This window comes from Camelus ferus, chromosome 12 (assembly GCF_009834535.1).
Source record: "Camelus ferus isolate YT-003-E chromosome 12, BCGSAC_Cfer_1.0, whole genome shotgun sequence".
NCBI lineage: Eukaryota > Metazoa > Chordata > Mammalia > Artiodactyla > Camelidae > Camelus > Camelus ferus.
In genome coordinates, this window is record NC_045707.1 from 44,599,858 (window position 1) to 44,613,195 (window position 13,338).

Below are 13,338 nucleotides of genomic sequence, written 5' to 3' on the forward strand. Positions count from 1 at the left end.
TACAATTTATGTCAAGATGTTTTGCCTGTGTTCTCTTCTAGGAAATTTATAGTGTCTTGCCTTATGTGTTAAGTCTTTAAGCCATTTTGAGTTTATTTTTATGTATGATGTGAGGGTGTGTTCTAACTTCACTGATTTATATGTGGTTGTCCAGCTTTCCTAACACCACTTGTCAAAGACACTTGCTTTTCTAAATTGTACATTCTTGCCTCCTTAGTCAAAGATCAATTGATGTAGGTGTGTGGCTTGAAAAGGTTTTTATTTCATTTTCAGTTTTGAAAGATATTTTCACTAGATATAGAATTCTAAGTTGAGTTTCTTATTTTCAGAAATCCAATATATGAAAACTATTTTAAGTATTTTGCATCTTTTAAAACTTCAGCTGTGTAAATCCAATCTCTACTATTCCATCTTGGCCTGAGGCAAAAATTCAATTTCAGGTTTCCCATTTTTATCATTTAAAATTTTATTTTTTGTACTTATCTTTTAAATTCCATGACAAAAATGTTTCACCTATACACATAAAATTACTAAATTTTTTTATTTATCCAACCTCTCTTAATACACACTATGTGCATTTATAAAAAAAGGCAATAGGAAAATATTGATTTAAATAACAGCATGTAGCAAAACATACCTTTAAGTCTTCTAAACCTGTTTGATAATGATACATAGAAAAAAAAACTTGTTACAAGTCATAATGCTTTCATAACCTGTCATGAAGAAAGTCATATTAGCACCCCTTTATGCTTTAATAAAAATGTATTCTCTCAGCCACACTAGAAAAAAGTAACTTCTGTTTTTATTTCTTGAAGTAATTATTAGTATGTTTACACTTATTAAATATATTTTTAAAATCTTCCATCACTTGGGGGAAAAAGTTAGTAAGCTACCTAGATTTTTTATTTTGGTAAATACTTTTATCTCAGAAGTCAAAATTGGGCAGGAATGCTGTATACAAGGTACATAGTTTAAATCTTTGGGACAAGAGATTACAAGAAGGTAAACAAGCCAGCAGGTCTCCTAATCTTACACCACTAAAAGTACAGATCCCAGCAGGTAGATGTTCACATCTGCCTACTGTCAAAGAAGTGTGAATTCTTTTGGTAATTAACCTTCCTATTTTTATTTTTTTAATTTTATTTATTTTATAGTAAGGCCAATAATATAAAAGTAGTACACACAGCACATAAAGAATTAGAGAAAGTTAAATGATATAAACCACAAAATAAGCTACACCCCATTTGGGAAGAAAAAAAATGGCACTAATACTATCACGTTTAGTATCTAATAGGAAATTTTCACTGATTGTAAGTTGAATCATATTGATTGAAATTTGACAGTATTATTTTGCGTATTATTAATTCATGATATAATTAGCAGATACACAGTTCTGATTGAGTCTTATAAGCCCTTAATAGCTTTCATAGGTAAAGTGAAGTTAGCTAAAATATACCAACCAGGAGTGTATATTTGTCAGAAGTATAATACAGTAGTATAAATGCAATAGATATAATGCAATCTGTGCAATTCAAAATTCCAAAAATTTTCTTATTAAATGTACAAGTAATAATCATATAATAGTCATACTTGACTTCAAGTTAACAAAATAATTACTAACCAACCTTGTGTTTTTTTAGTCAATTGCTTAGAAACACAAAATGCCAATTAAAATTACTTTCTCCATAAAAATAGAAGACCTATCAAACTCTTTAATTATCAAACATCCAAAAAATTTGGAAGGCAACCAAAAATATTATCTGTTTTAAAAAGGTGATTAAAAAACACACATAACCTATTTTTTTGCACAATTGTCTTTTGTGAAAAAGGGCACTTAGTGTATAGCTAAAGCTTTCAGAAAATAAAGATCCTGTTGACTTTCCTATAAGGCAGATGATACAGTATACAGTATACAGTATACAGTTTTTAATATAAAAATATATTTTTGACAGATGAAATAGTGTTGGTGTAAAATCCATCACCCTTTTACTTGAAAAAAATTTTTCCTAGAGGCCATGAAAACAATACTGATTTCATGTAGTTCTGTGTTGCCAGAAGCTTCCCAAATTACAAAACATTCAGTGAAATTTCAAAAGTGTGCCCGTAGTCTTTTGTTTTCTTCTCGTAGTCTTTCAATTTCCGCCACTAAACCTTCATTTACTGAGTATCTTTCCAACAAAGAATGCATTTCATTCTAGAAAAGGGGGGAAATACTTATAAAATTATTAATATTTCACATTATTTGGCAAGCTGTTTTACATACTTTTAGCTATCATTTTTCTCATGTTCAGTTAACTAGCTAAATGATATTCTTTGTACCTAACCACCCTTACTTTGTTAATATAAATGAAAGATCACTAGTGAAATTTCTGTATTTGGAAAGCTAGTATTTGAATATTTGGGAAGCTTTTTGCTAAATGGGAAAAAAAAAAAAAGCTGTCAAAAAGCAGCCTTAACTATCTTAGATTACAAAGAAGGGGGACTAGTTAAAATCTATTTTACTTATTACATTCCTAAAACTCCCTGTTTATTTCTTAGCAACTAGATATAACTAAGTAAAAATACATCACTTCTTTTATGAACTTTTTAAATCCACAACTAGGCCCATTTAAAATATATCATACATACCAGTTGCATATGAAACTGTTTAATCATCTCCACTTGCAAATTCACAATGTCCCTATGGCATGCTTCTCTAGGGAAGAAAGTAAAATATTTATTAGAATTATCAGTTTTGCCAATTCTAGATCATTCAAGAAACTGGCTAAACTCTTCTAAGTGTTTCAAATTATTGGATGTTAGTAATTATTATTACAATAGTAAAAATGCCAGTGTACCTAGCATTTTCTTACTGTGTGCTAGGCATTGGTTTTTGTACTTTAAATGTACGAACTCTTATTTAATCTTCACAACTAAGTGCAATTATTACCTCCATTTTACCAATGAAGTAAATGAGTCACAGAATAGTTATAACTTATCCAAAGTCACACAACTAGTAAATGATGGAGGTAGGATATAAACCCAGGCTGTCTACCTCCAGAACTCTCACTACACTACATTCCTTAATATAAAAATTATCATTAAAGAGACAGGTTTAAATTAGAATGAACATTTTAACTGTTATCAATGTCTTAACTATTAAAAAAAAAAACTTCCAGCAGAATGGAAAGGGCCTATTTGGGTGGTAACAGAGGTACTCAATAAAATACAATTAATTCATGCCTATAAAAGAATACATGAAAGTTATGACATATAACAATAAAAGGAACACCCAGTCACCCGCCACACAACTTATGGGCTTCAATATTACCAAGATCATAGAAGTTTCCCCTTGTGTAGCCCAAGAAATAAGTCACTACTATGCTGAATTTTGTTGAGCAAAGAAATGTTTAAAAAAAAAATATATATATATATATACACATATATGTATTTATATAACATAGAATCTGTAGTTGATAAATGTTCGTTGTGGTTGGTTTTGAGCATTACAAAAAGGGTACCATATCCTATGTAGTCTTGAATAGTGTACACTAAAAAAATCAGTACCATGTTTTCAAGGTCCATTCTATCTAATTCACTGATTTGTACACATTCTCCTGTCAATTTGAATTGTTTTCAAGTTTTTATTACAATGTTGTTATAATCGTGTATATGTATCTCCCATGTGCCAATTTGCATACGTGATCTATTCCAAGAGTAGACACACTGAGCTATAGGTATGATCCTGACGTACACTATTCAGACTTAACAAAATAGAAATTATTTTCCGAGGTGGTAGTACCGGTGGACACACTCTGAGTTCCTCCAGCTCAACACCAAGTCTGGTGTTGCCAGGCTTTTTACAGTATTTTCCCATCTACTGGGTGTGAAATGGTATCCCATTGCATTTTCAGTTCTGATTAATCTGTAGGCTTAAGCATCTTTCCTTATGTTCATATACCATTCCTCTTCTGTGAAATGCTTGTCCGTGTCTTGTAACTATTTTTCTATTGAATGTCTTTTTAAAACAACTTATAAGAGTTCTTAACATAATCTGATTCTTTGTTGGTTATGAGCACTGCAGATATCTTTCTTTTCACTTTGTTAATGATGTCTTGGGATGCACAGTTCCTGTTAATATTCTCAAATTTACTAACCCAATATTAATGCAAATTTATCAATATTTGTATAGGTAGTATACCCTCTTATTTTTAAATAATTTCCCTACCCTGAAGTCATACATAACTTATCTTATAATGCTTAAAAATTTTCCCTTTACATTTAACCTTTTACTCTTTGTGGAACCAATTTTTTAAATAGCATGGAACAAGGATCTATACAGTTCCTCTGTAATATATCACATTTCCATATATACATAGGCTTCTTTTTGGCCTGTTTGATTCCTTTGGGTAATTTGTCCACTGTGTGCTAATGCTACACTAATTATAGCCGATCCATCTGACAAGTTAAGTTCTCTTTAAACTTATTCTTCTCTAGTGTCTTAGTTATTCTGGGATCTTCCTTCTTTCATATACATTTTGGAATTATCTCATCATCTTCTTCCAAAACATCCAGTTGGGATGTGACTGGAATTGCATTCAATCTATAGACCAGTTTAGAAGAACTGATAACTTCATACAATCTTCCCATTTATTTAAATGTTAATGTTTTCTAATAAAATTTTAAAATGTTTTTCTATACACATCTTTACCATCTTTGGTTAGATTTATTCCTAAGTACCTTACTTTTTCTGTTGCAGCTATAAGGGTATTTTTAAAAATTTAGGTATGACAAAAGCTGTATTAAAAGACAAACAACAAAAAAGTAAAGGCATCACAGAACCACTAAGGCAGCCAGGATTGGAAGGGCTGGGTCTTACAAAGGGGAGTCTACTACATAAGCTCTACATGTACCTCTGCTTTTCCCTCTGGGGAATGTGCTGATTCCACAGTGTGGGGGAAAGAGGCTGAACTAAAAAGCAGTGGCCTGGAGTTTGAGACAGTCTTACTGGGCTGGGGAGTATTAGAATTTGGAACTGCTAAAGCAGCCAAGGCTGCAAGGTCCCAGGTTCTGGAAAGACGGTATCTGCAGAAAGTAAACTTGAAACTATAATTTCCCCTGGAGACATCTCTGACTCGTAAGCCATGCCTGTACTGAGTTAGATGGCAGGAAACCAAGCATAAAGTAACTGCTAAAGAGGAGAAAAAGATTTTAGCAGCTTTGTGATACTGGAGAATTGCACGTTAAAGTTCAGGACCCACCAAGATAAAAAGGCCTGGTGAATATTCAAGACATCCAGCTGACATCCTAAAAGGGCACAGACCAAATCTCACAAATAAAGGCAAACGAGAAATAAACTAGCCCTAAGAAAAACTAAAGCCCAGCAAGCACAGGATCAAAGTGATTTGCTTGCCAGAAGAAACTGAAATCTTGAAAGACAAGAGAAATAAACCAACAGACTTCTGCTTAGGATGTAATCTCGCCAACCCTAATAATGAGAACAAACCATGTAACCTACAGAATCATACATTTTAAAATAAATTCAACTCTGAGTGAAAAAAAAAAAAAAAACCTAAATGAACTAAAATCCAGAAAATGATGAGTCCCTCTAGGAGAATAGCCTACAACTGTTTTCATCCTTGACAAAGCAGCAGAGGAAGAAAGCTGCCATTAATAGAGTAAGAACTAGCTGAAATTTTTATAGATTTTTGAAGGCCAAGTGAAGACTGTCACAACAGTTCTGAACCCCAAGGAAGGAGTCCCAGCCAACAAGAAAGTCTCCACTTGTTCACCAACTTTTCGCCAAAGGCCTTCATTGAGTGCTCACATTAAAAATTAGGGGCAGAGCAGGAGGGCTGAGAGAGAGCCCCTAAGTCACAGATGCATTAAGCCTCATGAAGACTTAAAACTGAGACTAACCCCCCTGAAGCACTCCAGGCCCTCATGGAGAAGGCCGCCTCCAGAGCTGAGGGAGAACAGCTAACAGAGCCTCTCAGTACCCACCTCTGACCCTCCACTGTAACATACAGCAGACAAGACCTACTGAAGGCTGAAGTCAGAGTAGGTGAATTTACAGAAATCCTCTGAGCCATTCTGGGTGCTCCCTGAGTGCCAGGCGGAAGCTTCCTATGGCTGATGGAGAGGTGCCCCTACCCACCCCCACACCCCAGGTGCAGGCAGGCAAGGCATGCTGAAAGCTGAAGGCAGGGCAGTGACTTCTTTCTAAATCTGCCACAGCAGAACTGCTCCATTTCTGTGTTTCCAACATTTCTTTATTCATATTATATTGTAGTTGGCTGTACCCGGACAATTCTGCTATTTTGCCTTATATATGCATTCCTGAAATACCTCATATTCTTTAAAACTGTGTATTGAAAATTATAGGACTGGATGAAAAAATGTGGTATGTACATATAATGGAATATTATTCAGCCTTAAAAAGAAGGAAATCTTGAAGTGACAATATGGATGAACCTGCACGATCCCATTTATATGAGAAATCCAAAACAGTCCGATCCATGGAAGCTAAGAACAGTACTATGGGTGTCAGGGGCTGGAGAGAAGGGAAAACAGGAATTTGCTAATTGACGTGTATAAAATTTCAGTTACACAAAATGAATACGTTCACGAGGTCTACTGTACAACATTGTGCCTATAGTTAATAATACTGTATATTGTACACTTAATGTGAGATCTACCTTTTTAAGTATTTTTGAAATAATAAAACTAGAAAAAAAGAAAGAAGAAAAGAAAATAACAAGACTCGAGGAGAAAGGACTGGGGCAGACCACTCAAAACCTATGCAACTTTGTAACCAGAGCACTAACAAAAACAATTTAAATCCTCATAAAGTTTAACTATTGAATAATCAAAGATTTTACCTTAAAAAAAAGGGAGGGCCACTTGACAAAAGGGGAAAGAAAAAGAGAGGATTGGGGCTGTCAAGCATGGAGGATAAAATGCCCAAAGATGGGGAACAATCACAAAATAAGCACTTCCTAACACAGAGCACACAGCCAAACCAAGTTAAAGGGAAGGGAATAGGAAGAGATGGGCACTGAGAGGCGGTTTGCTGCCTTCACCTGTGTTCATGTACTTTGTTTTGGCAGCTGTTGCATGAAACAAAATTTCCCATCACATTGTTACTGCTGCCTATTTACAAATAAATTAATTCACATTAAAGAAACACATCATAGCAGGACACACTACACCTACCCCAATTAAACTGTAAGGTGGGCAGACCATTGATTTTTGTATCCTTAGTATCAGTATATACTAGGCACATTATAAATGTCAAAATGATTATTTTTCTTTAAAAATATTTTTTCAAAACATTTTTAACATTAAAAAGAAACATGCACCAATAAAAACTACATCTTCTCCAATATTCTTGCTCATGATATTCCAAATCTGAGCAAGAATACTACATAACTATGGGTCAGAAAGGGAAAAAGAATACAAAGATTCAAATAACTGAAAATAGCTTTCAAAACATATTAAGATGATAGGTAAAAGGAAAAAGCATTCTAGAATATTCTTACAATGTTCAAAATTCAAAGAATGAGAAGACAAGGATAGCTCTAGGCAAGAACATTAAGTATTACATTCGATCCATTCTATTTAAACATATTCAGAAATTTTTAAATGATTTAAAAATATCTTTTAAAAATATATTTCTCTACTACATTATTGCACATAGCCTACTTAATAGGTGATCTATAAATACTATAAGAATCCCGTTTGAGCTTACCAGAATCTGTCCACATTTTGATGATAAAAAAATCCACAATGGCACCTGGCTGCTAGACTGCCCTGCCAAGTTATCCAATACCTGCCTAGGGAAATGTGCCTTTTCCTAGCTGATGTACAATAAAGTTAGTACTTCAAGATCAACAAAACTCATCATGTTTTCTATGGTTTTATGGGCCCCAGAACCTAAGCAAAGTTAGTAACCACCAATACTACTTATGGTTTTACATCTAGTTAAAAAAGCCAGTTAAGGTCTAGAAAGAGTAATTTCCCAACTACCGAAAGTCATCCAGTGTTTCCTGTATCATGTTCTGAATAAAACGGATTTGAACAGATGTCAGTGGTGCATTTGGCCAATTATTTCCAATGGTATCAGCTATTTTTTCTGATAGTGAACTGGCAACTCCAGCAGTGACAGAGGATGCTATCTTTGGATCTGAAATTAAAAAATGGAGAAAATAAATAGTCAACTTGGACTAAGAGACATCAAACATTTCTAAATATGATTTGGCAATGGAAAACTTGAGAAACTGGTAACGAATAGTGTTCCTGTGACATTTAGAAAAATTCACTGTGAAATACAAATCTTAGAAACTTTCTATAACATTATTTCTAATAGTCATTTATCTATATATATAAATGGCCAACTGTCTAATGTAATAACATACAAGAGAAATTAATCTTGAAGAATCTCTGAACCATTTCCTCTTTTAAAAGATGAATGTGACAAGCTGCACCACCAACTAGATAAACCAAGACTATTAAAAACAAACAGAAGAACAGAGGAGTAAAATAGTGCTACAGGCAAAGCCCTCGAGTTTAAGCTAATGCAATATATCCACAGAAACCTTAAAATACAGGTATCCATATAAAAGAGCTGCTTCTACACAAAGAGTTGTTTTGTATAAATAACTCTTCTTGCCAAACCGAATATCCTTTTAAATGTGATCAAGTTTTTAGGGTCTGTGACATGAACTCTATGGACAGAACTTTAATATGGGGGGTGGGGGAGACAATTTCAGATAGTTAATGACCCATTTTCAAAAGGCCCTGTATTTTTTTTTAACATTTTTTATTGATTTATAATCATTTTACAATTGTGTCAAATTCCAGTGTTCAGCACAATTTTTCAGTTATTCATGGACATATACACACTGTCACATTTTTTTCTCTGTGAGTTATCATAACATTTTGTGTATATTTCCCTGTGCTATACAGTGTAGTCTATTCTACAATTTTGAAATCCCAGTCTATCCCTTCCCACTCTCCACCCCCCTGGTAACCACAAGTCTGTATTCTCTGTCTGTGAGTCTATTTCTGTCCTTTATTTACACTTTGTTTTTGTTTGTTTGTTTGTTTTTGTTTTTTAGATTCCACATATGAGTGATCTCATATGGTATTTTTCTTTCTCTTTCTGGCTTACTTCACTTAGAATGACATTCTCCAGGAGCATCCATGTTGCTGCAAATGGCATTATGTTGTCGGTTTTTATGGCTGAGTAGTATTCCATTGTATAAATATACCACCTCTTCTTTATCCAGTCACCTGTTGATGGACATTTAGGCTGTTTCCATGTTTTGGCTATTGTAAATAGTGCTGCTATGAACATTGGGGTGCAGGTGTCATCCTGAAGTAGATTTCCTTCTGGATACAAGCCCAGGAGTGGGATTCCTGGGTCATATGGTAAGTCTATTCCTAGTCTTTTGAGGAATCTCCACACTGTTTTCCATAGTGGCTGCACCAAACTGCATTCCCACCAGCAGTGTAGGAGGGTTCCCCTTTCTCCACAGCCTCTCCAGCATTTGTCATTTGTGGATTTTTGAATGACGGCCATTCTGACTGGTGTGAGGTGATACCTCATTGTAGTTTTGATTTGCATTTCTCTGATAATTAGTGATATTGAGCATTTTTTCATGTGCTTTTTGATCATTTGTATGTCTTCCTTGGAGAATTGCTTGTTTAGGTCTTCTGACCATTTTTGGATTGGGTTGTTTATTTTTTTGTTATTGAGTCGTATGTGCTGCTTATATATTCTGGAGATCAAGCCTTTGTCAGTTTCACTTGCAAAAATTTTCTCCCATTCGGTAGGTTTTCTTCTTGTTTTATTTCTGGTTTCCTTTGCTGTGCAGAAGCTTGTAAGTTTCATTAGGTCCCATTTGTTTATTCTTGCTTTTATTTCTTCTAGGAGAAAATTTTTGAAATGTATGTCAGATAATGTTTTGCCTATGTTTTCCTCTAGGAGGTTTATTGTATCTTGTCTTATGTTTAAGTCTTTAATCCATTTTGAGTTGATTTTTGTATATGGTGTAAGGGAGTGTTCTAGCTTCATTGTTTTACATGCTGCTGTCCAGTTTTCCCAACACCATTTGCTGAAGAGACTGTCTTTATTCCAATGTATATTCTTGCCTCCTTTGTCGAAGATGAGTTGACCAAAAGTTTGTGGGTTCATTTCTGGGCTCTCTATTCTGTTCCATTGGTCTATATGTCTGTTTTGGTACCAATACCATGCTGTCTTGATGACTGTAGCTCTATAGTATTGTCTGAAGTCTGGGAGAGTTATTCCTCCAGCCTCTTTCTTTCTCTTCAGTAATGCTTTGGCAATTCTAGGTCTTTGATGGTTCCATATGAATTTTATTATGATTTTTTCTAGTTCTGTGAAATATATCCTGGGTAATTGGATAGGGATTGCATTAAATCTGTAGATTGCCTTGGGCAGTGTGACCATTTTAACAATATTGATTCTTCCAATCCAAGAGCATGGAATATCTTTCCATTTTTTAAAGTCTTCTTTAATTTCCTTCATCAATGGTTTATAGTTTTCTGTGTATAATTCTTTCACCTCCTTGGTTAGATTTATTCCCAGATATTTTATTACTTTGGGTGCTATTTTAAAGGGGATTGTTTCTTTACTTTCTTCTTCTGTTGATTTACCGTTAGTGTAAAGAAATGCAACTGATTTTTGAACGTTAATTTTGTAACCTGCTACCTTGCTGAATTCTTCAATCAGCTCTAGTAGCTTTTGTGTGGACCTTTTAGGGTTTTCTAAATATAGTAGCATGTCATCAGCATATAATGACACTTTTACCTCTTCTTTTCCAATTTGGATCCCTTTTATTTCTTTCTCTTGCCTGACTGCTGTGGCTAGGACTTCCAGGACTATGTTGAATAGGAGTGGTGATAGTGGGCAGCCTTGTCTTGTCCCAGATTTTAGTGGGAAGCTTTTGAGTTTTTCACCGTTGAGTACTATGCTGGCTGTAGGTTTGTCATATATAGCTTTTATTATGTTGAGATATGTTCCCTCTATACCCACTTTGGCGAGAGTTTTTATCATAAATGGGTGTTGAATTTTATCAAATGCTTTTTCTGCATCGATTGAGATGATCATGTGGTTTTTGTCCTTTCTCTTGTTGATGTGATGTATTACACTGATTGATTTGCGTATGTTGAACCAGCCTTGTGTCCCTGGGATGAACCCCACTTGGTCATGATGTATAATCTTTTTTATGTGTTGTTGGATTCTATTTGCTAAAATTTTGGTGAGGATTTTGGCGTCTATGTTCATCAGTGATATTGGCCTATAATTCTCTTTTTTTGTAGTGTCTTTGCCTGGTTTTGGTATCAGGGTGATGGTGGCTTCATAGAATGAGTTTGGGAGTATTCCCTCCTTTTCAATCGTCTGGAAGAGTTTGAGAAGGACTGGTATGAGTTCTTCTTTGTATGTTTGGTAGAATTCCCTGGTGAAGCCGTCCGGTCCTGGACTTTTATTTGTAGGGAGGTTTTTAATTGCTATTTCTATTTCCTTTCTAGTGATCGGATCAAGCGTTCAGATTCTTCTTGATTCAGTTTTGGTGGACAGTATGTTTCCAGAAACTTGTCCATCTCCTCTAGGTTATCCAGTTTGGTTCCATATAGTTTTTCATAATATTCTCGTATGATATTCTGTATTTCTATTTTGTTTGTTGTAATTTCTCCATTTTCCTTTCTTATTTTGCTAATTTGTGCTCTCTTTTTCCTTCTTTGTGAGTTTGGCCAGAGGTTTGTCGATTTTATTTACTTTTTCAAAAAACCAGCTTTTGGTTTGGTTGATTTTTTCTATGGTCTTGTTAATCTCTGTTGTATTTAATTCCTCTCTGATCTTTATTATTTCCTTCCTTCTGCTGCTTTTTTGGGGCTTTTTGTTCTTCTTTTTCTAATTCATTCAGGTGGTGAGTTAAATTGTTTATTTGAGATTGTTCTTCTTTTTTGAGGAAGGCCTGTATCACTATAAACTTCCCTCTTAGCACTGCCTTTGCTGTGTCCCATAGGTTTTGAGTGGTTGTGCTTTCATTATCATTTGTCTCAAGGTATTTTTTAATTTCAGCTTTGATTTCCTCATTGATCCATTGTTTTCTCAATAACATATTGTTTAATCTCCATGCTTTCCTTTTTTTCTCCTTTGTTTCTCTGTTGTTGATTTCCAGTTTCATGGCATTGTGGTCAGTAAAGATGCTTGAGATAATTTCTATCTTCTTAAAATTGTTGAGGTTTCTTTTGTGCCCAAGTACATGATCGATCCTGGAAAATGTTCCATGTGCACTTGAAAAGAATGTATATCCTATTTTTGGGGGGTGTAATGTTCTGAAAATATCCACCAAATCTAGTTTTTCTATTGTAGTATTTAATTTCTCTGTTGCCTTGTTTATTTTCTGTCTGGAAGATCTGTCTAGTGATGTTAATGCAGTGTTAAAATCTCCAACTATGATTGTATTCCCATCAATATCCCCCTTTATCTCTGTTAGTAATTCTTGTATGTACTTAGGTGCTCCTATATTGGGTGCATATATATTAACGAGTGTAATTTCCTCATCTTGTATCACTCCTTTAATTATTATAAAATGTCCTTCTTTATGGCCTTTGTTTTAAAGTCTATTTTGTCTGAAATCAGTACTGCAACACCTGCTTTTTTGGCTTTTCCATTTGCATGGAATATCCTTTTCCATCCTTTCACTCTCAATCTATATGTGTCCTTCTCCCTAAAGTGGGTCTCTTGTATGCAGCATATTGAAGGTTCTTGCTTTATTATCCAGTCTGCCACTCTGTGTCTTTTGACTGGAGCATTTAGTCCATTAACATTTATAGTAATTAATGATAGATGTGTGTTTATTGCCATTTTGAACTTATCTTTGCAGTTGAATTGGTATATCCTCTTCGTTCCTTTCTTCTTCCTTTTGTGGTTTGGTAATTTTCCTTTGTATTATCATGGATTTTATTTAATTCTTGTGACTCCCTTGTAAATTTTTGGCTTGTGGTTACCCTTTTTTGTAAATCTATCAACCCATTACTATAACTGTTTTTATTAAACTGATAGTAACATAATCTCAAACCCATCCTACTGTTAAAAAAAATTTAAAAAAGAAAGAAAAAAATATTCTATATTTCCCTGCCTCCCTCTCCCACTCTCAGTAATTTGTATGTCTTCTTTTATAATTTCATGTTTACTTTATTTGTAATTCATGAGTTATCACCTTTCCAGTTGTGTGTTTCTCATTTCTGTAGCATCCTGCTGCTTTTCTATTTAGAATAGCCCTTTCAATATTTCTTTTAGCATGGGTTTAGTGTTGCTAAACTCCT

The 13,338-nt window shown here is 34.3% G+C and overlaps 1 protein-coding gene across 1 annotated transcript in view; it reads right to left on the reverse strand.

Moving 5' to 3' along the window:
* Positions 1 to 447: 447 nt before the first annotated feature.
* Positions 448 to 13,338, reverse strand: part of NEDD1 (NEDD1 gamma-tubulin ring complex targeting factor) — a 52,127-nt gene continuing 39,236 nt past the window's right edge. The window contains exons 13-15 of the mRNA XM_032493587.1: positions 8,008 to 8,164; positions 2,629 to 2,695; positions 448 to 2,194 (exon numbers count right to left, since the gene is read on the reverse strand). Of these exons, the coding sequence (XP_032349478.1) occupies positions 2,090 to 2,194; positions 2,629 to 2,695; positions 8,008 to 8,164 (329 nt within the window). The 3' untranslated portion in view covers positions 448 to 2,089. The remainder of the gene's footprint in view (positions 2,195 to 2,628; positions 2,696 to 8,007; positions 8,165 to 13,338) is intronic.